The sequence below is a fragment of the Ovis canadensis genome, chromosome 20, assembly GCF_042477335.2.
Source record: "Ovis canadensis isolate MfBH-ARS-UI-01 breed Bighorn chromosome 20, ARS-UI_OviCan_v2, whole genome shotgun sequence".
Classification (NCBI taxonomy): Eukaryota; Metazoa; Chordata; class Mammalia; order Artiodactyla; family Bovidae; genus Ovis; species Ovis canadensis.
Genome location: NC_091264.1, coordinates 58,844,277 through 58,871,922, shown reverse-complemented (window position 1 = coordinate 58,871,922; position 27,646 = coordinate 58,844,277). Strand labels below are relative to the sequence as shown.

General features: G+C 38.6%; 1 protein-coding gene across 4 annotated transcripts in view; it reads left to right on the top strand.

Moving 5' to 3' along the window:
• HIVEP1 (HIVEP zinc finger 1) overlaps positions 1 to 27,646 on the top strand; it is a 136,349-nt gene that overhangs the window by 70,355 nt on the left and 38,348 nt on the right. For all 4 annotated transcript variants that reach the window (XM_069563057.1, XM_069563059.1, XM_069563056.1 and 1 more), the window contains exon 3: positions 6,842 to 6,895. In XM_069563057.1, the coding sequence (XP_069419158.1) occupies positions 6,842 to 6,895 (54 nt within the window). The remainder of the gene's footprint in view (positions 1 to 6,841; positions 6,896 to 27,646) is intronic.

The following is a 27,646-nucleotide window of genomic DNA, read 5'->3' as shown; positions in this document are numbered from 1 at the left end:
ATCCCTGGGTCGGGAAGATCTCCTGGAGGAGGGCATGGCAACCTATTCCAGTATTCTTGCTTGGAGAATCCCATGGACAGAAGAGCCTGGCAGGCTATGGTCCGTGAAAGTGAAGTCACTTAGCCGTGTCCAACTCTTTGCTACCCCATGGACTGTAGCCTACCAGGCTCCTCCATCCATGGGATTTTCCAAGCAAGAATACTAGAGTGGGTTGTCATTTCTGGCTCCAGGGGATCTTCCAGACCTAAGGATTGAACCCATGTCTCCTGCATTGCAGGCGGACGCTTTACTGTCTGAGCCACCACGGAAGTAATGGTCCATAGGGTAGGGTCATGAAGAGTCAGACATGACTGAAGCAACTTAGTAGCATGCATACGTGTATTAGGATTTTTAGTTTTTACTAAATTTAGATAATATTTTATATTAAAATGTTTATATAGGTAATTTATTAATTGAAGAAAATAGAAATAACATTAAAACTATTAATGTACTACCCTCAGATAATCATTATATTTGAGCCTATTTACAGAAATTGTGTATGTGTGTATATACACATACATCCGCGTGACACAGTGTGTTTTTACATAATATACTTTGCGCGTTTTTTTCTTTCAATAAGTATTTCAAAAAGTATTTTAAATGGCTGCCCAACATTCCGTTGTATGGAAATATCATAGTTCTTTAACTAGTCCCTTATGGTTTTACATGTAAAACTGTCCCCAAATAATTGTTAACATAAATGCTATAGTAAATACTGCAATAGTGATTCATTTATTGAACAAATATGTGTTGAGGGTCTACTGGTCTAAGCACCTATGTACTCTGTTGAACAAGAAATCGCTTTAATGAAAAAGCAAGTGCGTACACAAGGTCTCAATATCCCATGGTGAACGATGCCTAGGGGCTGAGAACTCTGTGCTGGGGGCACAGACCGGGACCTGAGGCAGCAGGTCAGGGAAGGCTTCTGAAAGGAAGTGATCACAGGTTATTGGCTAGTTTCTCTGTTTTGGGATGTGTATCAGAATACCACTTGGTTAATATGATGACGTGTAACCTGTTTTATTTATCATTGATGTGTTTTTGTTTTGCTTTTTTGTTTACACTAAAGATAGATATTTTAATCAAGTACATTTTGAACATTATTTAAATTACCTTCCCCCTCACACCCATCCTGTATCCTATTACAGATGATAATAACATGTTTTCTAATATTGGAAAATGGGCTTCCCTGGTGGCTCAGCAGTAAAGAATCTACCTGCAATGCAGGAGACATGGGTTTGATTTCTAGGTAGGGAAGATCCCTGGGAGAGGGAAATGGCAAACCACTCTAATATTCTTGTCTGGGAAATCCCATGGATAGAGGAGCCTGCCGGGCTTTAGTCCAAGGGGTCTCAAGAGTCAGACATAACTTAGGGACTAAACCACCACCACCAATCCTGAAATATCTTTGCAGACTGACTTTACACCCTCATTGGGTATGGCTTTCTAGTCTTGGAATGTACCTCTGGGTGTGGATTGTTAAATCTATATTCCTTTGGGAGATTTTTAAGTAGTGTTGATTTTTCTGCCCGTTTGGTCACATTTTGATAGCAGGGTTGTAGCAGCTTTTAAAAATTATTTAGAACACCTTTTGTGTTAGCTTGTGCTCTGGGACAGTTTAGGAGAAATGTTTATTCTTCAGAATTGGTAAGAATCTGATGATAAGACCGTCTTGGCCTTTAACCTTAAAAAAGTAATTCTGTGTTATTCCCTGGTTACTTTCTCAGTCTTCTCAAGTTAGTCTAGTTGAGTTTCTCTTTCTGGACAAGCTGAGTAATTTTACATTTTTCTAGAACTTGTTAATCACAGTCTTCAAATTCATTAGGAGAGAGTTGACTGTCTCGCTCTTTTTTTTTTTTTTTCTCCACTTATTTCAGACCGTATTGTTCAGGTTGAAATATTACTAGTCTAGACTATCATTTTTTGGCATATATTGCGGAGCTTAACTTCTTGAAAGACGTAGATCTGGAAATATGAAAGATGTAATTTACAGGTTAAAATGTGTTACCTACAAAGGTAGGCTTATTTAGCTGACTTAGTAGTGAACACTAGGACCGTCATTTAGAAGAGAACATGTATGTGGTTATGGATGTTGGGTGCACTTTTCATATTACGTCATGGTCATATATTTAGTCTTACTGAAATAGCTCGAGCAGTTACCAGTGAGAATAGGGAGCTGGTGCTGACGTGTGATGACGGGACGTGGGAGTTAGGCTTATTCAGTAGTAAAAATAGTGCAATCACATATGGTGATCTTTTTTCAATCAGATGGTCTCCCTCTCCGTAAACAGAGGTGCCTTTTACAGTTCCTTAGGATCTGCCTCATAAAAATCTACTATTAGTGTTTCCACTTGGCTGCGTGAAGGAGGAGACCCCCTGAGCGTCAGAGCAGAGGTTACGGATGCCTGTCAGAACAGCAGGCGAGGAGGAGGTGCTGCTGGAATTGGGGTGATCATTTAACTCCTCGCTAGGTCAGATGGCGTGAGGAACAGCTGGTTCTCGTGCCCTTTCAGGGCACTGATGCAGTTCCTCCAATGCAGAAATCATCTTTAACCCTAAGGAAGATAAAGCGCCAGGTTCTTACATGGAACCACCAAAGGCCAGTGCTCAGTTTGTGGGCGCCTGTTCCTTTTTCCCGTTTCCAGAATGCACCCGTACTTCCCCGCGTCACTGGGAAGGTTGCTGTCAGCATTTCTACTGTGGGCGAATCACTCAATCCCCCTCACTGTCGTAGCTGCTAACGCTCATGAGACAACAGAGCGGTGGAGAAATGGGTCCTCCCTGCAGCAGCGGTGGCTCTGCAGGAGGTGTTAAAGCAGGTTTTCCTCCAGGAGCCGACATCCTGAGGCGATGGGGTGGGGGCCGGCAGGTGGAGGAGTCTTGGGGACCCAAGGGCACCTACACAGAGGTGTGGCTGCGGCTGCAGATGAGGGGGTGGGTCCACGGAGAACTTTGCTGCACCGGGGAATCAAGCTTTATATTTACCATCAAGTTGGTATTAAAATGATTGTTGAAAGAGTATTGTAATGCAGAGCCGTTTTTTTTTTTACACTTTATATTTCTAGTTCTTCCTTGTGTACCTGCCACCAGGTAGACAGTCAGTGCAATAAAAACAGACAACTGTTGTTGAACCAAATCCTAGCAGTTTGGTGGGTTGGTCCCCAAAACTGACATCCTGGATCCTCGTGCTCTTAAGGAGGGGTGCTGCGACTCTGAGACGGTGTAGGGGACCCCCTCCCTTTCATCGGAGGGTGAAAATGGTCAGAGAGTGGGCACTTACTTCAAATCTTTATTTGAGGATTGTTTTATTTTTATAAGTGATTTGTTTTTAATGATCCCATCTTCTTCCCAGAATCCCAAAAGAACGGTGGTTTCCTAAGGGCTCCAGGAATTTTCTTTTTTTTTTTTTTTTGGCTCATTGGTTTCAGATTGTTTCACAAATCGGTCTTTTTTTTTTTTTTCCTTTATTTACAATTACTTACCTGTGGTGAAAATAAAATAGTTTTGCATTGTTTTCTTATACAAACAAAGGCTTTAAAATATACAAGGCATTAAACAAACTTGTTTATAGCCTGTACCATTAACAAATAGTTTCTCTGCTTTACCAGAGAAGAAAAACTGTCAAAAGGAGCACATTTTTCAAAGTTGCAGAACCAGACTTTAACCTACACTGTTAGTAGTCTTTCCCCAGGCCTGTCACTCTTTCAGCCATGGGTCCTTCTGGATCTTAGGGACAATTATGGATCCATTCGTGTGTGGCCAGGACCTTTTCCAGGTGACAACTCCAAGCATATTTAGTAAAAGTTGAATTAATTACAATTACATCTTAATTTAGATACAGTAAGAACTCATTACAGTAAGAATGTATTACTTATTTTAGATTTAACAACATGGTGTGAATGTCCATTTTGCACATATATCTGTTTTTATTTTGAAGCAGCTGAGAAACTACTATTTATTTCTGAATGTGTAGTTTTTGTGAAATTATATGAGCTCGGATAACAGTGACCTTGGGGAGGGCATGATGGAAGATGTCTAAGAACTTGAGATACTGTTCTAAACAACACGTACCCCCCTGTGCATCAAGGCTTATGACGCGAGGTGTCCTGGCTGGGAGGCGCAGCCCTTGGCTGAGAACTATTTTCTGTCTGTGGGTTCAAGCCGTGGGTTTGCTGTCCAGCATGGGGCTGTGAACTAATGCATCTGGGCAAGGCAGCATTTTTCATTTTTAATAGGAAAGGACAGAAATTAGTGTATAGGTAAGTTGGTTTCTGAATTATGTATACATGTAATATATATACACACACGTGTAATTGGTTGGAATGTAAAAATACATTCCTTACTCTGGGTCATAGTGAAAAAAGTGATACATGTTGCTTTTAAATACTAGTAAATTGCCTTATCTGGACCAATTAAGAGCATATAATAAATGAGTACTTTCTCTGTAGCTTTGGAGAGTGTCTTTAAAACATCATATTTTACCAGGAGAATCATAAAACAGAGGTTAAATATAAATATGACTTTTTCTAAAAAGTGAGGCAAGAGCTTATAATGACTGTTATAAACTCTGTCATTGAAGACTATAATTACCTATTGAATTAGAGTTCCAGGTAAAGGCATTTAAGTAAATGCCTATACTTAACACAGTAGATACCCCAAATCTACTGATGTAAATTGAAGTCATTTTTGCAAGAATTTGTCATGTTAAAGTACAAATAGAAGGTGGCCAAACTTCAATATACTAAACAGAAACTGTTCTTTAAATACATGTTGAGTCATGAGCTTTTGCTGCCTGGAGCCCCAGTTAATCCTATTAATAAAAAGTTATTTTATTATATAATACCAAATTATGTATGCACAAACTCTTACACATAGTCATTATTGCTATGAATATATATCAATACAATATATACATATATATTATTCATGGTTCCTAAGCTTAGGCAAACTGCTGGCATAGAAATAATAGTGCTTTTCATTTTTATGTTTCTCAAAGACTGTGTATTTAATACTTATTTACATTTTAATATCTCCAATGTACTCTCCAATATACTCAGTATTATTTATTTTTGAAAAAGTGGGCCTTGTGCTTTTGTCATATATATTAATAGAAATTTCAGTCATACATTTGGAATTCTTTTGAAGTAAAAGTACTGCTAAACACAGAATCTACTTTCTGCACTTATTAAGGGCTTTTTTTTTTTTCCATTACTGTTTCATTTTACTCATCATTTCATGAGAAATAACTAAAAGCTTGCAAATGAGAAAAAAAATGTATTATTTCCGAAGACTGTCTCTTCTCCCCTCAAATCTTATTCTGGATCTGATAATTAGCAGGGAGCAAATAGGACGTTGCTGTGGGGATGAAGATGTAGTTATGATAAACTGTGGCGTGTTTCCTTCATTCTCATGCTCCCCGTCTGCCTTGATAAGGCAGGCTGGATGGATCACTATGCAGCTGAAAGAAGTTTGCTCAGTGAATGGAAGGTTCTTCAAGTTTCTGGCTTTTCCGGCAAGACTGGGGGAAGAGGCAGGTAGCACTGGAGATTGAAGGGCCTGTGGTGCGGAGGATGCCGTCTTCCGTGGCCGGTGATGATGTTCAGGATCAGTGACCGTTTGGGGAGCTGACAGTGGATACTGGGAGGGATGAATGGCTGACATACCAATATTTTGGAAGCATTTAAACTGTACTCCAGTGGACTAGCTGAAATGTCACATCGTTATGGTTACAGTATTCATTTCAGTACAGAATAGTACCTAGGAATTTTGTTGACTTTTGCCATTACAGTCAGTATTGAGACCACTGTATTAAACTTAGAATTGGTTTCTGTCAATCATCAAATATGTATATCCTTATAAAAATATAAATTAATTGTCACCAACGTAGAACATGCGCTTACTTACCAAATCCAGTTGTGCGCAAAGCTTGGATGGGAGAGCTGCAGCTCTGCAGCCGCCGCAACTCTTTGTTAGTTATTGTTTCCTTCAGAACTGTGCTCATCTGAACCTGATGATTGCAGAATATTTGCTGCTGTTTTTCAGTTGCTCAGTCATGTCTGACCCTTTTGTGACCCCCATGGACTGTAACCTGCCAGGCTTCTCTGTCCATGCGATTCCCTAGGCAAGATGACTAGAGTGGGTTGCCCTGCCCTGCTCCAGGGTATCTTCTCAACCCAGAGATCGAACCCGGTCTCCTGCATTGCAGGTGGATTCTTTCCTGCGGAGCCACAGGGGAGGCCCTTAGTTTTTATTTAGTACCTCTTCAATTCAGGATTCCACCCTCACACTTCATGGGTGGTTATTCTGTAACCAACTGTTGGCAAAAGTATCATGTTGTTGCTTTCAGCCCATCATTTATTGTTCATCCTTTTATTTCTTCCATGTTTGACTTAGGTCTTAGGCCATCTATGAACTCAGCTTAGACTTATTTCTAAGCCAGTAGGCATTTGTTGAAACTCACCAGTGAAATTTGTATGTCATCATTAAAAAAAAAAAAGAATTATTTTTATGTACTTTGACTAGGCAGCTAAACATTTTAAAAATTATGATTCAGTATTTAAAACGTACTAATTATTTGCATTGTGGAAACAATTGGAAGTAGTCCTTGTGACTAAGACTTAATTAAAATTATAATTTTAAAAGGACTCTATTATTTAACAGCTTATACATATTTGTTTCATCAATAATTCATTCAACAAATATTTATTACTATGTGTCAGGTACCATTTATAAGTAATATATTTGTTTTGCTGTCTTCTTTGTGTATGATGAATTAATTTATACTTTTTTTTGTTTTCCTTAGACAAAATTGAAGAAGCACAAAAAGAACTAAATGGGGCAGAAGTGTCAAAAAAAGGTAAGTTAAAATCAACCCCAGTATAGGCTTTATTCTTGCAGAGATTCCTGTATAAATACCTTATTATTGTAAGCTTTGTAAGTGAATCAATGTAAAATTGATAACTAAAAGTTGATAGGCTTTGCTTTATGGAATGTTTTAAGCGCATAGCATGTCCTGTGACTGTTTCCCAGGTGTTAAGTGTTTTGCTTTGGGGAGTATGACAGCTTGTTGCAGATCTTCTGAAAGTCCTATTTGAGACACTATCACTTAGTTATAAACAGGGCCAGGATAATGCTTACTGATGGCTGTGTTCACCTATATGTGTGCTTATGTGTGCTCAAGTGGCGGATAATTTTTTTTTTTTTAATGTGACAGAAGCCTAAGACAACCAAAATAACCCAAATGCCAGTCAGTGCAGGAATAGTTGCCTCAGTTGTAGTACCTTCTAATTTGGGGATGTTATGCAGCTTTTTAAAAAACGTTAATTATTTCAGTTGACTGTGATGATTCGTTGCAGTGGTGAGAGAAGGGGCAGAGGAAGTTGATTAACTTTTCTTTATCTGGATCTGTGTTCTTTACTTAGTTTTCATGGGTAAATTTTGTATAAGGAATAAAAAGCTCACAAGCAAAAAGCGGTTTTCATCACAGAAAGCGTACTGATTATTTTCTCAGCTAATCTGAAAAAAGACATTTGATGTTGAACAGTCTGTGGAATGGGACGAAGACAGGAAGGTGGATAGAGTTCCAACACACGCTAATGTTAATGGATAACATTGATTAAAAGGATGTAAGACTCTCTTTACGGTATTTAGGATTTCATGATTTATTTTTGCTTTGTCCTTGTTATATCTTCTTATTACCACAGGATATTTCGGCAGAAAAATTTAGCCACGTAGGATTCCAGTGGAAAGTCTTTTTCTTTTTTTTTTTTTAATCTAAGTAGATTCCTAACTGGGCTTTCCCTGTGGCTCAGTGGTAAAGAATCTGTCTTCGATGCAGGAGACGCAGGAGACATGGGTTTGATCCCTGGGTCGGGAAGATCCCCTGGAGAAGGGCATGGCAACCCACTCCGGTATTCTTGCCTGGAGAATCCCATGGACAGTACCCCTGACAGTCCATGGGGTCACAAAGAGTCGAGCATGACTGAGGCGACTCAGCAGCAGCAGCAGGTTCCTGAGTAGTTGACTCTGGTGGAAATAATTTCAGGTTGTCCACGTTCTCCGTCCCTTGGCCCAGCCAGTGCAGCCTCCAGGGCTGCTTGGGGCTGGTCTGAGTAGCTCTGCTGTGATGTGCAGACATCTTAAAAGTATCTCCCCTCTTTGTCTGCCCCCCTCACCACTTTCCATGGGATTTCTGGAAAGCCCATATCAAACACGACCCTTCAGTGGCACTCTTGCCAAAACACAATCTAAGAAGAGTTGTGAAGTCACCACAGCTAGGCCATCCCTTTGAAAGGTTGGCTGAACATCCCTTCCGCACACTGCTGAAATCCTAAAGCACTTGAGACACTCAGGCTGTAAGAACCTAAGAGTTTAAACTCTGTCTTGTTCAATCTTTTCCATGTCTAGTAACGGTTTAGAGCTGCTTCAGTTAGCGATATAAATGTGTTCTTGTCTTACTTTTCCTTCTTTCCTACCCCTGTGGCAAAGAGCTTTAAAAACAGTGAACGAAGTGTCTGATAGGAAGGAGGAAATGGAACAGAGGTTCTAGAAAAAGAAACTGGATAATGAGGTTGAAGTAATCCAGTGGGCTGCATTTGGCAGGCTACGTTTATTTAAGACCCAGGATGAATACCAAGCAAGCATTGTTTTGTGCAGTTCACTGCCCAGTGTTCCTCCTCAGCTTTCATTTTTACATATGCATTCTGGACAAATGAAAAATCAAGTAGTTTTGCTCCAAAATATAATTGAGGAATAATATCAGTTTGTCTTTAACAACACGAGATAAACTTTTTGAGTAACAAAGGTCTTTGAGATTTCTCAGATCTTTGTCTTGTTTGATGAAAGGAAATCCGTTTGTTCTTTTGTAGAATATACTTTAGAAATTTGGAGTTATTTATTGTTTTTATTGATTTATGGGTCATCTAGAATAGATCGTTTTTTCACTACTTTTTCCAACTTTTGGTGATTTCCCCGGAAAGTTTAACTTTTTCTACATCTGCCTTTTTTCCTTTAATTGCTACTTTGTTCTAAGTCTTTGTGTCAGTTGAAGGTGCTATAGTCCTTAACCCTTTGGAGGTTCTTTCTCCCTCTTCTTTTTCTTACCCGTAGGACAAGTAACTAATTTATCTCAGAAGCATTTAGCATACTGGTAGGCTCTTAAAGAAAACAAACCTTGCTTATTGGTATATTTTTAAAAGACATCTTTCCTGTTTTCTAACATTTTAAGGAAAGATTAATCTGCATAGTACAATATGATGACAGAGAAACTGGCTTTGTTCATTATATACCAATAGAATAAAGAAGTGCACTAAATTATGGTAGCTTAGTCCTTTTATTCTTTCTCTCTGCTTATGAATGAAAATCAGATGGCTTGAATTTTATTTATTTTGGTTTTAACCAATTTGGGGATAAATATAGAAGACAGCATTCATCAATTCTCTGTAATGTCCTTATTTTCTTCCTAATAGTCCTATATACTTGGTTTTAATATCCATTGTGCTTGACACTATTTCTAAAATCATTGCAGGAGATTTAAATAAAATAAATAGTGAATGTCACAGATGTAGTGATGAATATGCATAAAGGGAACTGGGAAGAAGTAAATTTATCAGTTAATTAGGAGAGCTTTTTTGTGCTGTTTCATGAATAAACTTTGATTTTAATACTTTGTTTTAAATTTTTATCACACAATATTTGACCCATAAAATAATCCATGTAAGTATATGTAATATATATTATTATATATATATGCAGTGTCATATATTATTGTGTGTATATTTTATATATGTGTGTAATATTGTGTATTATCACATATGTTTAATACATAGTACTTCTATTAGTATATGTAATATATATTATTATATATATATGCAGTGTCATATATTATTGTGTGTATATTTTATATATGTGTGTAATATTGTGTATTGTCACATATGTTTAATACATAGTACTTCTATTAGTATATGTAATATATATTATTATAACATCATGACAGTAGCATGGTAATCTTTTATTCTAATAGCCAGTTGCTAATATGTACTATTGTATCAACCTATATACTAGACTCCATTTCACCCCAATATTTGCTTGGTAGAAAGTCTTAAGTTTGTGTCGTCATCTGCGTTTCCTCTTTGAAAAAATGTCTTCTTTTGCCCCATTTTTTAATTAGGTTGTTTGGGGGTTTTTATTTGATGTTGAGTTATATGAGCTCATATATAGCTCATATGATGTCCAGTTATATGAGCTGTTCATAGATGTTGGTTAGTCCCTCATAGGTCCCATCATTTGCATATATTTTTTCCCATACAATAGGTTGCCTTTTCATTTTTCCCCTAGTGTATGTTCTTGCCTCCTTTGTCAGAGATTAATTGTCAATTTATTTAATAAAATTATGCCAACTTTCGTTTTTTCTCTTCAGTCCAATATTTTTCGTATAATTTATCCATTTTTTTAGACATTTACGTTTATTGGCAAAAAGTCATTCATAGTATTCTTTCTCCCATTGCTGCTGGATCCGTAGTTGCGTCTCCATTTTCTCACTGTTCACTTATACCTTTTCTCTCTACACTGATTAGTCTTGCCAAAGGTTGGTCTGTTCCACTCCCCTTTTACTGTAACTTCTGAGTTTCTTGATATCATCTTGTATAATTCTTTCCTGTTTAATTACATTTTGCTCTGCGTTATCTTTTCTTCTTCTTTAGGCTTATTCTGTTATCCAGTTTCTTAAGTTGGTAACTGGGCTTATTTTTAAGTCTTTATTCTTTTCTATTAAAATCACTTGAAGCTATTAATTTCCTTATAAGCATTGCTTTGGCTGTATTAAACGTAGTTTCATATTTGCTACTTCATTAATTTTTGTGCTGCTTTCTTCTTTGACTCCCTCAATAGAATTTTTTTTCCCTTAGGGATGGTTGGGGATTTTATTTAATTTTTTGTTAGTGATTTCTGACTTAATTGCACTGTTACATTAATTGCTTTTTGAAATCAGTTTGTATTTCTAAAATAATTTTCTCTCTGTTTCTGAATACAGTGTAATCAAAAGGTTCAGGGAATGGTGTATAAAAATGCTCCTACATTTTACATTAGAAATTTAAAAATTCAGCATTTTACAGAAAAATTCATCATTCTACAGAGATGGGAAAGCTGAAGTTGAAAGCTGTTCAATAACTGTATCCCAGGGACTGTAACATAGGATGAGGCATTTCCAAGTTTGTGTTATTCTGCACTGCAACTAGATGAGAGCTGTGCTTTTGTGACAGTTTAATCTATGATACTTGTTCGGTCACTCAGTTTTGTCCGACTGCTTGTGACCCCCGTGGACTGCAGCAAGCCAGGCTTCCCTGTCCTTCACCATCTTCCAGAGCTTGCTCAAACTAATGTCTATTGAGCTGGTGATGCCATCCAATCATCTCATCCTCTGTTGCCCCTTTCTTCTTCTGCTTTCTATCTTTCCCAGCATCAGGGTCTTTTCTAATGCATTGGCTCTTTGCATCAGGTGGCCAAAGTATTGGAGCTTCAGTTTCAGCATCAGTCCTTCCAGTGAATATTCAGGGTGGATTTCCTTTAGGACTGAAGTAGTTTGATCTTGCTGTCCAAGGGCCTCTCAGGTCATCTCTAGTGCCACAATTCACTATTATTCTGCTTAACAGGGTAGAATAACTCACGCAAGAAACATAACTGTGTTAGTCAATGGGTGGGAATATGTTATAGCATTTTAGGTCTCCAAGAAAGACAGAAAGAATGAGTAACTCTGTTTAAGACTGACAGCAGCAGCTCTCTCTATTTGTCCTACCCTCCAGTTCCAGTTCCAGTTCAGTCTCTCAGTTGTGTCCGACTCTTTGCGACCCCATGAATCGCAGCACACCAGGCCTCCCTGTCCATCACCAACTCCCGGAGTTCATTCAGACTCATGTCCATCAAGTCAGTGATGCCATCCAGCCATCTCATTCTCTGTTGTTCCCTTCTCCTCCTGCCCCCAATCCCTCCCAGCATCAGAGTCTTTTCCAATGAGTCAGCTCTTCACATGAGGTGGCCAAAGTACTGGAGTTTCAGCTTTAGCATCATCTTTTCCAAAGAAACCCAGGACCGATCTCCTTTAGCACGGACTAGTTGGATCTCCTTGCAGTCCAAGGGACTCTGGAGAGTCTTCTCCAACAGCACAGTTCAAAAGCATCAATTCTTCGGCACTCAGCCTTCTTTGTGGTCCAACTGTCACATCCAAGCATGACTACTGGAAATTCCATAGCTTTGACTATGCGGACTTTTGTAGGCAAAGTAATTTCGCTGCTTTTTAATATGCTGTCTAGGTTTGTCATAGCTTTTCTTCTAAGGAGCAAGCACGTCTGTGCTATTCTACTGTTATTCTGCATTGTAACTGGACGAGAGCTGTGTTCTAATGATAGTTGAATCTATATTAGTTACTCCTGCTCTAAATTAATCGTTTGAGTGAAGAGATCACCTTTTCAAAAAAAATATTTTAATGATTTAGGAAAAAGGAGGAGTCCAACAATGGGTATAGAAAAGGGTGGAGATTTTAGGTCAGCTTGCAGTGAGATTTTTCGTATTATTATGTCTCAAACAACAAAATCCTAAAATCACCACCATAATATCTGTAGTTTCCTTTTATTAGCTATCACTCTGAAATTATATACTCTAGTCACCAGAAAGTTTTTTATTTTACCATGTATATGAGAATAATGAGTCCTAAGCATATGGCTTAAGAAGTACAGTAAGCAACTTATCCTGCTGAAATAACCCTGTGATAGTCAGACTTGCTCCAAGGAGTCACATGACAAGCAGGATTTCTGTTAACATAGGCATAATGTACTGCCTGGAATTACCCTCTTGTTATCTGGGGAAGCTTGAGGGAAGTTAGGTTCCTATGTAAAACTAGACTGGGTAATTCAGAAGTGAACGTGACACTCTAGTGAGCAGACACCTAGATTGTGAATTCTGATTAGCGGGTCAGTATGAAAGCTAGCATTTGCTCACCTACTTTCCTAATTGAAACTCCTTATAACATGAATAAGTTTTCAAGGACTGAAAAATAACTCCCATTATTTTTTGCTTTTTTAAATACTGAATTGATATTGACAAAAAAAAAGAAATGAAGGTTGATTTGGAATAGTATTTTATGTTAATAAGGTTATACCTTTACGCCAGTGATAATTCTCTTCCTTAAGAATTTTGCTAAGTATACTTAAGGAAATAGGAGAGCATGTTCCCATAATTAGGGGTGATGAAGTCCTTCCTAAGTTAAGACTAAACTTTAGGTGGCATAATGGAAAAGGTGGACTGATTTTTCTTAAATTGAAATGAATAATGCTACTGCAAGATAAGATTAAAATGTTTTAAAACAGTCTGGGAGAAAATTTGTGCAATAAAATAAAACTTGGTTGGGTTGCTTACAATGTTATAAACTTGGAAAGGTATTAGCACTTTACAGAATGAAAGCTCACACTGATACAGCCAATGGGCAGGCTAGTATAATACGTTAGTGAGATGTCTGAACTAGAGAACTTTTTTAAAGGAATGCAGTTTAATTATTTCAGTATTATAGTAATGCTAGCTAGTTTATAAATTAATTACCAGGAAATAATGTAATTAAATGAGCATTAGTGGATGTTTATTTTTAATTGAAATGTTTATAAATTCTACTTTCTTAATATTAAATGCTTGAAAAAGTTTATCCTATTTTTCTTATAAAGTTGTTATTAATTCATTTTTTTTCTTCAACAATTTTTTATTAATGCATCACCCATTCTTTTTTGCCCTAGAAAGCGAGCAAAAAAAAAAGAAAAAGTGTATACCTTAAAGGAACCTGTGAGCTTTAACCCAGCTCTTGTGCAAATTATCATAAAATCTGAATTGGTGGAATCAAAATTCATGAGGTTTTATGTAGACTGGCAGCAGCGCCTAGCAAATTTCCCTTGGGAAAACAGCTACAGTTTTTCTATTTTTTAGAAAAGAAAGTCATCTCTTTTTCCTTTTAATATTATCTTACTTGGAATTTCAGATTTAAATATGCAGGTCTCCTAAAGTGTTCTTTTAGTGTCATAGACAATGCTAATGGCTCAGATTGCCAGAAAATTAGTATTATTTTAATTATTTGTGCCATGTATATGAGTTAAAAATATCATGTGTCAATCCTGCCAATATCTTGAGATTTAAAAATACTAAATCCCAAGAGATCATTGCTTCGCAACTAGACTACGCCAGTTTTATAAAAGATGATTTGCATAATGATAAACAAACCATCTTTTAGTAAAATAAGTAAATATTCTGTTCATGGTGTTGAAATGCAAGAAACTTGTTTCCTGCAAATTATGAGAGGCACAACTCTCATATATTTCTCAATATATTTCTTAACAGTGTTGTTGATTACTCTCTATTGAGTAATCATTTATTAAATTGGAAGCTAAAATAGCTAACAAGATGTTACTTTTATAGATTCATTGAAAGGCTTGCATTCTTCCACACTTTTATAGCCTTTCCATTGACTTCAAAATGTTATGGATTATAAGGTACACAGTGATCTCATGTACCATTTAGGAAGGGAAAAATTGACTGACAGATAAAGGAGGACAGGGTGCTTTTATAAGTGATTAGAAGATGCACCAGGATTTCAGAGAGATTAAAATGTTCAAAACACATTGTTTAAGATTCTGTGAAGTGTGTGTTTAGATCCGCTGCTTCGTTTTTTGACAAGAGAGATATAAAACAGCTCAGATTATGAGATGTGGATGTAGCTGCTTTGAAGACAGCATCCCCGAGGATGGTGCCAAACAAAGGAATGGGTCTCATTCTGTTGGTTCACTTGGGGATTCATTTAAGAATGATAAGGGGGGAGGAACCCAGATTATGTTTAATTTACCATCTTCGCTTTTGGGATTATTGACCTCACGCATGTGCCTCTTCGATATTACTTTTTTTATATGAGTTGTGTGGTAGGGTGACTTAAAAGGATAACGTGTGCTGCCATTGGTTGATTTATTTAAGCTTTTCCCCAGCCTTGCTTCTGTGACCTACGTGTGAGGCAAAAGAAAAAAAAAAGAGAGAGGCAGGAAGGCGGCACCTGTGTCACATGAAAGTGAAGGATACAATTCTGGGGAAGAAGGAGCAGAAAATAAATGCAAGGGGCAGGCAGAATCAATTGGAAATAGGTGAACAGCTGCGAGGAATTCTAGAAAAAAATTTTTTGAAAAATTGAAAACAAACAGTAGAGGACCATTTCACTGAAACAGAGCCTTCTTTTACTCCTGTTTCACTATTCAGATGTGTTTTGTTGGGCTGTGCTATATGTACGAAGAATATCAATTTTTAAGGATGATGATTTAGAATTCTGCACCAACCACCAAGCTTGGGATACTGTAGTAGCTATTTCATTCAAGAAGAGATTTGGAACAAGAAAATGAGACTCTGTGGGTGAGTGAGAAAAGGCAGGAAGAGGACTGAACAAAATTTAAATGAGAGCAAACGTATAGAGTAACGTATGCGCCTAGTTGGATGTTTAGTGAGTGAGGGCATGCCTTGGCAGATGGCATTGGAAGTGCGGCTCTGCACCAGAACGCCGAGGCCGCTCTGCGGGCTCCTTTCCGGAAGCCCACCACACAGCACCGAGTGACCCATTGGTAACTGGTAACAGAACCCTTCCATGGCTACCTGTGTCTCTTCAGCGTGAAGACAGAGCTCCTAACAGCCGACGAGATCTCAGCCCGTTAGGCTCTTTGCCTTACCCCTGCCACGCGTGGGAATGAGTGCCCTGGTTCCCTTTTGCCTGAGATCATATACTGGCACCTCCTGCTGTTCCTGGGGCATACAGTAGGCATTGGGCAAATATTTATTTGGCTGTCCTGAGCACCTAGACTGGCCTGTAATATTAAATCTGTTTTGTGACTTAATTGGTACTGTTTCCTTATATTTAATATGAAACGTTACTATATGAAAGTTGAGTGTTAGTGAGGGAAGAAGAGCATGCCTATGTCTTCAGCAGATGTACTGTTATTTTCTTTGCTAATTAGAGACCTGTTCAAGTTTGTGCCCTCTTGGGTTGACTGTATTTATAACTTGTTATACTCTGTATGTTACACAAGTATCCAGATATTTTAAGATAGAGTATAACCTTCTCTCATAAGTTTAAATAATTTTTACTGTTGCTGTATCCTTCCCTTTCTCATTTCTGAGAATATTTATTATTGATTAGGTTGATTTTTTTATTTAATTAAAAATTTCAAACAGAATTGTCACTTATTTTGCTTTAAAAATTTTCAGTTTGATATATCTCTGGTTTTACTATTTCCACAATCAAAATTATTTCTCTGAAATTATACTGACTGCTTAAAAATTTTCCTTTTATACATAAAAAAGTTCCACAGTATTTATTTGCCTTTGTATGATTATTGACATAAATATTTTGAGTATTTATTTCATCTCTACCTGCTAGATTTTGATCTATATTTTAAGTTATTGCTAAATAAGCAGGTATTTGTTAGGTTCTTAATTTGCTAACTTCCTGCTTTAGGGTTGAATTACATGTTAGTTGTATGTGAGTAATACATGTGCGTGATGAATTTTAAAATATGGAACTCCAGTGACGGGTAAAAATTTTCCAGCTCTGTACTCCAATCCCATCATGTTTTAATTTTTTTAAACTTTAAGAATTTTTAAATTTTATCCAAGATTTTGTAATATATAAAATTTAGTACTTGTTTATTGTATTACATTTTCCTTTTCTGTTAAAATCTGTATTCTTTTTCTATTTCCTGCCTTTTTTTCCTGTATCATAGCCTGTTAATGGTGAATTCAGATTCCCTTCCTCACCCTATAATTATTTTTCTATTTCTCTTGAACAGTTTTCTAAAAATGTATTCCATTGCCTATTGGTTATACGATAAAAGTTAATGCTGTGTCCTGCACTGTTTAAACCCTTAACTAAATGATTCTTGGTCTTATTTGGAGGAACTGACTTCAGATTCCACTTACATCCCATTCCTGCTTTTCTTTTCAGGGCTCAGGGCCTGTTGAGAATTGCTGCTCTGTTCTGATTGATTTGCAGTGTATATCCCCCTTTAGGAACATTGTCAAGGCCTCTGAATCCACTTTTTGTTAGGAAACTAAACTTATTCTTCGCTGATACCACGCAAAGCACTCTGCTCTTCCTCGACGTGCCTTTAATGAGGCAGGGTGGTGCCCAGAGGCGGCGGCTGTGTTAGATACCGACTCTCAGCTTTCTCAGCTCTGCATTCCTAGCATTTGTACCTTCCTCTCTTTTGAGTGTGTCCATTTACCCTGCTTTTGACTTACATGCTATTATTACCATGTATTTGGGTCCACATATATTCTTTACTATTTGTATACAGCTGCTACTCATCTTTCTTTTTACATGTATTAATCAACTTGGGACTTATTTTGGCTTACATCTCTAGCTTCCCATGAGGAATGATTTTATTTTACATGAAGAATCATCATTTTTCATTAATGCAGGTGTGTTGTGACAAATTATTTCAAGTGTCATTTATTAGAAAATGTCTATTTCTTTTGCATTCTTGAAAAAACATGTTTAATCCAAGTACAGAAGCATAACATTCGAGTTTGGCCATTTATTTCCTTGAGTACATTGTTACTGTCGAGATGTCTGCTTGTGAGTCTGATTATTATTCGTTTGAAGGCAGTCCTCTGGGGCCTTGTCTCGGAATCCTGCAGTTTCACAGTGATGTGCGTAGGTGTGGTTTCTGTGTATTTATCTTGCTTGGATTTATAGCATTCTAGAATCTGTGGATTCATGTGTTTCATTAGTTTGTGGAAACTTTTGGACCTTATTTTCTCAAATTTATTACTTCTGTCCAATTATTTTGAAATATGCCACATTTTCATATACTAAATGCATTTATAGCCCTTCTACAGATTCACAAGTTTAACCATTAATCTGATTTTGAGAAAATACTATTTAATCTCTGTCCATGTAGGTATCTTTACATAATTCTTTTTCAGAATTTTATTGTCTAATTTAGAATATTATTTTCCTAAGTGAGGAATAGAGTCATATCGTATTTTTAAAAAGCAAGTTTTAAACAGTTTGAAATTGTATAAAGTTTATAAATTTGAAAAGAATTGATATCTTCAAAATATTGATTATTTCCAGGAACATGTGTGTGTCTTCATTTTGTAAGCACCTTCATATCAGAAAACTTTTAAATTTTCTGTAGGTTTTGAATATTTTGTGCAAAATGTATTTCTAGGCATTTTTCTATTTTTATTGCTGAGATACATAGAATATTTTTTTCATTATATTTTCTAACTGTTTTTGGTATGGGTGAAAATACATGTATGTTTTGGGTAGACAGCTGACCTACTGAAACTCTTATTAGATGCAGTAGAGTTTATTATTTCTCCTAGGTACTCCTAGGAAACCACTGTTATCTGCAAATAATACTGTTTTCTTCCTTACCATCATTTGTATCTCATTTTTAAAAATTCTGTTATTGTATTGGCTAGATCTGGAGAAATGATTAAAAATCATAGTGATTATTACAAGAATCTTTTTGTTGACCCCACCTTTAGAGGTTTCTCTAGTGTTTGATTTGAGTGTTGTCTATCACTGGCATGGTAAATATTCCTTATCATCTTTTCCTAGTGCTCTGAAGGTCTGTTTCAGTTCAGTTCAGTACAATTCAGCTGCTCAGTCATGTCCAACTCTGCTACCCCATGAATGGCAGCATGCCAGGCCTCCCTGTCCATCACCATCTCCCGTAGTTCACTCAAACTCACGTCCATCGAGTTGGTGATGCCATCCAGCCATCTCATCCTCTGTCATCCCCTTCTCCTCCTGCCCACAATCCCTCCCAGCATCAGAGTCTTTTCCAATGAGTCAGCTCTTCGCATGAGGTGGCCAAAGTACTGGAGTTTCAGCTTTAGCATCATTCCTTCCAAAGAAATCCCAGGGCTGATCTCCTTTAGAATGGACTGGTTGGATCTCCTTGCAGTCCAAGGGACTCTCAAGAGTCTTCTCCAACACCACAGTAAAAAGCATCAATTCCTTGGTGCTGAGCTTTCTTCACAGTCCAACTCTCGCATCCATACAGGACCACTGGAAAAACCATAGCCTTGACTAGATGGACCTTTGTTGGCAAAGTAATGTCTCTGCTTTTCAATATGCTATCTGGGTTGGTCATAACTTTCCTTCCAAGGAGTAAGCATCTTTTAATTTCATGGCTGCAGTCACCATTTGCAGTGATTCTGGAGCCCAAAAAAATAAAGTCTGATACTGTTTCCCCATCTATTTCCCATGAAGTGATGAGACCAGATGCCATGAATCTTTGTTTTCTGAATGTTGAGCTTTAAGCCAAATTTTTCACTCTCCTCTTTCACTTTCATCAAGAGGCTTTTTAGTTCCTCTTCCCTTTCTGCCATAAGGGTGGTGTCATCTGCATATCTGAGGTGATTGATATTTCTCCCGGCAATCTTGATTCCAGCTTGTGCTTCTTCCAGCCCAGCGTTTCTCATGATGTACTCTGCATATAAGTTAAAACAGCAGGATGACAGTACACAGCCTTGACGTACTCCTTTTCCTATTTGGAACCAGTCTGTTTCATGTCCAGTTCTAACTGTTGCTTCCTGACCTGCATACAGGTTTCTCAAGAGTCAGGTCAGGTGGTCTGGTATTCCCATCTCTTTCAGAATTTTCCACAGTTTTTTGTGATCCACACAGTCAAAGGCTTTGGCATAGTCAATAAAGCAGAAATAGATGTTTTTCTGGAACTCTCTTGCTTTTCCGATGATCCAGTGGATGTTGGCAATTTGATCTCTGGTCCTCTGCCTTTTCTAAAGCCAGCTTGAACATCTGGAAGTTCATGGTTCACATATTGCTGAAGCCTGGCTTGGAGAATTTTGAGCATTGCTTTACTAGCATGTGAGATGAATGCAATTGTGCGGTAGTTGAGCATTCTTTGGCATTGCCTTTCTTTGGGATTGGAATGAACACTGACCTTTTCCAGTACTGTGACTGCTGCTGAGTTTTCCAAATTTGCTGACATATTGAGTGCAGCACTTTCACAGCATCAACTTTCGGATTTGAAAAAGCTCAACTGGAATTCCATCACCTCCACTCGCTTTGTTCCTAGTGATGCTTTCTAAGGCACACTTGACTTCACATTCCAGGATGTCTGGGTCTAGGTGAGGGATCACACCATCGTGATTATCTTGGTCATGAAGGTCTTTTTTGTACAGTTCTTCTGTGTATTCTTGCCACCTCTTCTTAATATCTTCTGCTTCTGTAAGGTCCATACCATTTCTGTCCTTTATCGAGCCCATCTTTGCATGAAATGTTCCCTTGGTATCTAATTTTCTTGAGGAGATCTCTAGTCTTTCCCATTCTTGTTTGGGAATGTTTTCCTCTATTTCTTTGCGTTTATCACTGAGGAAGATTTTCTTATCTCTTCTTGCTATTCTTTGGAACTCTGCATTAGATGTTTATATCTTTCCTCTTGTACTTTGCTTTTTGCTTCTCTTCTTCTCACACCTATTTGTAAGGCTCCCCAGACAGCCATTTTGCTTTTTTGCATTTCTTTTCCATGGGGATGGTCTTGATCCTTGTCTCTTGTACAGTGTCACAAACCTCAGTCCATAATCAGGCAGTCTATCTATCAGATCTAGTCTGTTAAATCTATTTCTCACTTCTACTGTATAATCATAAGGGATTTGATTTAGGTCATACCTGAATGGTCTAGTGGTTTTCCCTACTTTCTTCAATTTAAGTCTTAATTTGGCAATAAGGAGCTCATGATCTGAGCCATAGTCAGCTCCCAGTCTTGTTTTTGCTGGCTGTATAGAGCTTCTCCATCTTTGGCTGCAAGGAATATAATCAATCTGATTTCGGTGTTGACCATCTGGTGATGTCTATGTGTAGAGTCTTCTCTTGTGTTGTTGGAAGAGGGTGTTTGCTATGACCAGTGTGTTCTCTTGGCAAAACTCTATTAGCCTTTGCCCTGCTTCATTCCATATTCCAAGGCCAAATTTGCCTGTTACTCCAGGTGTTTCTATACTTCCTACTTTTGCATTCCAGTCCCCAAAATGAAAAGGACATCTTTTTTGGGTGTTAGTTCTAAAAGGTCTTTTAGGTCTTCATAGAACCATTCAACTTCAGCTTCTTCAGCGTTACTGGTTGGGGCATAGACTTGGATTACTGTGATATTGAATGTTTTGCCTTGGAGACAAACAGAGATCATTCTGTCATTTTTGAGATTGCATCCAAGTACTGCATTTCGGACTCTTTTGTTGACCATGATGGCTATTCCATTTCTTCTAAGGGATTCCTGCCCGCAGTAGTAGATACAATGGTCATCTGAGTTAAATTCACCCATTCCAGTCCATTTTAGTTCACTGATTCCTAGAATGTCACGTTCACTCTTGCCATCTGTTTGACCACTTCCAATTTGCCTTGATTCATGGACCTAACATTCAGGTTCCTATGCAATATTGCTCTTTATAGCATTGGACCTTGCTTCTATCACCAGTCACATCCACAACTGGGTATTGTTTTTGCTTTGGCTCTATCCCTTCATTCTTTCTGGAGTTTTTTCTCCACTGATCTCCAGTAGCCTATTGGGCACCTACCGACCTAGGGAGTTTCTCTTTCAGTATCCTATCATTTTGCCTTTTCATACTGTTCATGGGGTTCTCAAGGCAAGAATACTGAAGTGGTTTACCATTCCCTTCTCCAGTGGACCACATTCTGTCAGGCCTCTCCACCATGACCCGCCCATCTTGGGTTGCCCCACGGGCATGGCTTCGTTTCATTGAGTTAGACAAGGCTGTGGTCCGTGTGATCAGATTGACTGGTTTTCTGTGATTATGGTTTCAGTGTGTCTGCCCTCTGATGCCCTCTCACAACACCTACCGTCTTACTTGGGTTTCTCTTACCTTGGATGCGGGGTATGTCTTCACGGCTGCTCCAACTAAGCACAGCTGCTGCTCCTTATCTTGGATGGAGGGTATCTCACTGCTGCCCCTCCTGATCTTGAACATGGAGTAGCTCCTCTAGAGCCTCCTGCGCAGGCGCAGCCACCTCTCCTTCACGTGGGGTAGCTCCTCCCAGCCACCGCCCCTGGCCTCGGACATGGGGTTTGTTTGGATTTTCTAATTCCCCTATGACTTCCTCTTTAACCCCTAGGCTATTTAGAAATATGTTATTCAATTTCCAAATATTTGGGGATTTTCCAGATATCTTTCTGCTGTTTATTTCTCATTTAATTTTGTTGTGGTCAGAGAACATACAAACTCCTTTTCTGAGCAACAGACTATTTTAAGTTTAAATAGTCATATGTGCCCAGTCGCTACCTATGTTCGTTTTTTATTGCTGTCTAATAAATTACAGTTCAAGAAATACTTTAGGTCAGAAGCCCTGCATGGTCTCACCGGCTTCAGTCAAGGTGTCAGCAAAGCCCTGTTTCTTTCTGAAGTCTCTAAGAGAGAATCTATTTCCTTGCCCACTCAGGTTATTGACAAAATGAAATCCCAGTGACCCCTACACCTAGCAGATTCATGTCTCATCCTGTTTATCTGAATGTGATGCTTAACACTGTTGCTCACATCTTTCTCCTTCAGTTCAGTTCAGTTCAGTCACTCAGTCATCTCTGACTCTGCTACCCCGTGAATCACAGCACACCAGGCCTCCCCGTCCATCACCAACTCCCGAGTTCACTCAAACTCACGTCCATTGAGTCGGTGATGCCATCCAACCATCTCATCCTCTGTCGTCCCTTTCTCCTCCTGCCCCCAATCCCTACCATCATCAGAGTCTTTTCCAATGAGTCAGTTCTTCACATGAGGTGGCCAAAGGACTGGAGTTTCAGCTTCAGCATCAGTCCTTCCAAAGAACACCCAGGGCTGATCTCCTTCAGAATGGACTGGTTGGATCTCCTTGCAGTCCAAGGGACTCTCAGGAGTCTTCTCCAACACCACAGTTCAAGAGCATCAATTCTTCTGCGCTCAGCTTTCTTCACTGTCCAACTCTCGCATCCATACATGACCACTGGAAAAACCATAGCCTTGACTAGATGGACCTTTGTTGGCAAAGTAATGTCTCTGCTTTTCAATATGCTATCTAGATTGGTTATCACTTTTCTTCCAAGGAGTAAGCGTCTTTTAATTTCATGGCTGCAATCACCATCTGCAGTGATTTTGGAGCCTAAATAATAAAGTCTGACACTGTTTCCACTGTTTCTCCATCTATTTGCCATGAAGTGATGAGATCGGATGCTGTGATCTTTGTTTTCTGAATGTTGAGCTTTAAGCCAATTTTTTCACTCTCCTCTTTCACTTTCATCAAGAGGCTTTTTAGTTCCTCTTCCCTTTCTGCCATAAGGGTGGTGTCATCTGCATATCTGAGGTGATTGATATTTCTCCTGGCAATCTTGATTCCAGCTTGTGCTTCTTCCAGCCCAGCATTTCTCATGATGTACTCTGCATATAAGTTATTGTGGCTTCCTGAGCCCTCCACTGTCCCATGTTTTGTTATTTTGTCTTATCTTTTTTTTTTTTTTCTCATTTGCTGTCATTTTTGTCGTCATTGTCATTCTTGTCGTTTCTAGCTCACCCTTAAATGCAGGGATTACCCAAACTTCTGATGGGAGACCTCTCTACCGTATATTCTCTCTGGCTTCTCATTTCTGTACTTTGATGAAAAACAGCAGTCACTGCATACTCCCAGGTCTGTGTCTCTAGCCCTTACTCTCTCTAGGGAAAGAAAAGAATATGTACACATCTGTTTAATACATCATCATTTTCATACTGCTGTGTAAGCTTCGTAATGACTTGAAATGGATGTCTAATATTACGTTAAGTGGCTCTGCCATTATTAGCCTTACCATTTCCCTGCTGAACATGTCTCGTCCTGGGTCTACAGCTGTAATTTATAATTCTACATGTGGATATTGAGCTTGAGATTTGGTGGGATGGAAAGTGAGTTGATTTCCACCCCAGCCACATCCCTCCCCCACCCCCCGCCCCGCAAACAAGCTTAGTCTTGGTCCTTCCAGAGAGACAGTGAGCCTCAGCAGAGCCTTGGGCAAACCTTTCTCAGGTTTTCTTGCTTTGAATTAGCTCAGGGGTCCACTGTCACTGCCTGAGTTCAGGGTAGCATTTTAACCCTTTCCTGAACTGCTGAAAGGCCTTCTAAACGGTGCCCCCTCCCTCTGATCTCTTTGACTGTCTGACACCAGTGTAACCTCAGTTGTTAGAAAATAGGTGGTCCCCAGGTTCCCAGAACCAGGAGAGATCTGAAGTTGTTCACACTTTCGTGTTTTTTTTAGTCAGTCAGTAAAAGAGACTCACCTTCAATCAAGGCAGGGTTTTGAACACACTGTTAGGTTGTAATTCACCATACGTGACCCTATCCAATATCCTTTGTCATACTTTAGCTCCTATTTCCTTAACCTTATTCCTTGAACAAGGAGAATGGTAAAGGAGATCCAACAAAATCTTAGAAGCGTGAACACAGCTCAGAAAAACACTGTTGGGACCATATTCTCCATTGAACACTACCCACGGTGATTCCCCATGATCTCAGGTAATAGAAAAGCAGAGAGAGTGTGAAAAGAAGGACCAAAAGTTCAGCCTTAAAGAAATTATTACCTCAGAAACAGAAGCGTTTTTTAAGCATCTTTAAACTTAGTAAGATAATTAATTTATTTAAAGCCACAGTGGGCTTCCCTGGTGGCTCAGACAGTAAGGAATCCGCCTGCAATGCAGGAAACTTGGGGTTCGATTCCTGGGTCAGGAAGACCCCTTCAAGGAGGAAATAGCAACCCACTCCAGTATTCTTGCCTGGGAAATCCCATGGACAGAGGAGCCTGGCAGGCTGCAGTCCATGGGGTCACAAAGAGTTGGAGCAACTGAGTGATTAGCTCATGTGTGTGCACACACTGTCATACATAATATGAGGCAATAAAATGAGATTACATGGGAAATATGCAACTTAGGGGACAAAACAATGTTGGTCCAAAACTAATAAAATTGAAACAGCAAGGAACTTAATGGCCTAAAAATCAAATTATTGATGTAAGGGGGAAAGCTTTAGATAATTCTAGAAAAAGCAAAGGAGAGAAACACAAAGATGGGCGCAGTTTAAATCATCGTAAGGGTGGTCCTCCTGTTCAAAGATAATTGGTGTCAGTAATGTAAAAGAGCCCACCCCAAAGAAAAAAACTTGGCCAGAAAATGTATTTGAATAAATAATAAAACTTTTCTGAAATAAACTAAATGTATCTCCTCTTAGAGGTTCATTGTGTTCCAGGAGGAAAAAAAAACAAAACAATGGAAAGTTGTACAGTGGTCAGTTCTGAGCTGACTACTAGTTTTGCTATTAGACTTTGAAAAGAAATGTTCTTGCAGACAGGAAGGCAGAAAAAAGGAAAGTCAGTCACCTCGAGGAGGAGAAACTACTTGTTACGTGGTCAGCAGGCTTCTCTTCATAAGCTTTACCTCCAGAAAGCAGAGAGCTGTACCGGCTTTTAAAGAAAAGAAACGGTGTACTAGCACCAGGTATTAAAATTCAGAGAACAAAGAGTAAACCACTATGCAAATAGAGTGTAAATGTTCTAAACTTTCATCAGAGAGAGATGAGTGGGTCTTCATTTAAAACTGAAACGTGGTTCATAAAATCTGTTTAAAATGTGTTTTTTTTTTTCACATTTAGAAGAATGATCTCTATAAAGAAATAGGGATTTTAAGTCATTCCTTCCCCTTCATCTCAACTTCATTTTCTTAAAATACAAAGTTGAATTGTTGAATTGTCTTTTTTTAAATATATACATAGAATGTCCCCTTTAAAACTTCCTATGGTATTTCTTGGTAATTTGCCTGTGAGTTGAATTTTTGCTTTTTTTTTTTTTCTTTAGAGTGTAAGCCATCGTTTAACTTTTTTTTTTTTTGTGGACAAACAGCTTTACGTAAAAATAAAATTTTATTCCAGAAAGTATGCAAAATATAAAGTAAACATGTTCACCCCAGTCAAAGCTCAGGTCACACTGGGCTGTAGGTGGGCTTGGCGTGGGCAGGTTTTTTTTTCAAATCTCGTTTTTTGGCTGACAGTCGCCTGAGTTGGGAACTGCCGCTCCTCCAAGTGGCTGCTCTGCTCTGCTTTTGTGTCTGTTTTAACAGCCTAGTGGCTGTCTTGTTTCAGCCCACCTCCAGATTCTTGGGAAGTGAGTGGGGAAATGTCTCACCCAAGATGCTGATCATTTTTCATTTCACCCTTTTGTTTGTGTAGTTAATGAGAGGCATCAAGTATATCACTGACTTTACTGCGTTTGTCCTGAAGAGGGAAAACCAGTGGGGAAATACCATTTTATAACTGAGTGGGTTGAAGAATCAAAAAGATGTGCTCAACATCATTTTGTAGAGGTTATCAGCAATACTGCTTCCCTGGTGGTTCAGGTGGTAAAGCATCTGCCTGCAATGTGGGAGACATTGGTTTGATCTCTGGGTTGGGAAGATCCCCCGGACAAGGAAATGGCAACCTACTTCAGCACTCTTGCCTGGAAAATTCCATGGAGGGAGGAACCTGGTAGGCTACAATCCACGGGGTTGCAAAGAGTCGGACACGACTGAGTAACTTCACTTCTATCAACAATACTGATACTTTTTTTTTTCTAGCTTTCTTTAGCGCAAGTATTTTCATCATGAGACCTTCCCTCCTCTTATTTGCCTCTCTGATTGTAGTGTTTAAATGTATCTTTAGTGGATTAGTATGGTTTTTTTTTTCCATTAAATTAAAACATGAGCACACATAAACTGATGTCACAAGATGACTAAAAATTTTTATTTTATGTAAATTCTTCAGTTAATGCAAAGTAGTTATTTTGGTGTAGACATTTGGGTCTAATATGAATTTCAAATAGGTGCATTGTAACAGCTATTTGAAAATAATGAGAAATTACAGTATTTGGCTTCCCTATAAGTAGGTAATAGAAGCTTGAATAATTTTTGTTGATGTGCCTGAAGATCCAACAAATCGAAAGAAACTAAATTATGGCAAGCAATTATTGCTCAAAAATACAATAGTTGACAGTGATTATGGGTGGTTGATGCCATTTGAATGGTGATTTATTTCAACACAGGGAGAAATGGAGGTGGTTTCATCTCTTCTCTCCTGTAATAAGCTCTATCTAGCGACCTGCTCCAGAGAAGGCAATGGCAACGCACTCTAGTACTCTTGCCTGGAAAATCCCATGGATGGAGGAGCCTGGTAGGCTGCAGTCCATGGGGTTGCAAAGTCGGACACACTGAGCGACTTCACTTTCACTTTTCACTTTCATGCATTGGAGAAGGAAATGGCAACCCACTCCAGTGTTCTTGCCTGGAGAATCCCAGGGACAGGGGAGCCTGGTGGGCTGCCGTCTATGGGTTCGCACAGAGTCGGACACGACTGAAGCGACTTAGTAGCAGCAGCAGCAGCAGCAGCTACCTACTTGGCTATCATTAACAGCAAAGAAATGTAGCCATTGAATATTTTGTGCAATTAAAATGGCGATTTTTTTTTTTTTTTTACTAAAGGCCATTACATCATTCTGACTTTAAAATTTTGTTGTTGAGGAGTCACTAATAAGTGTAT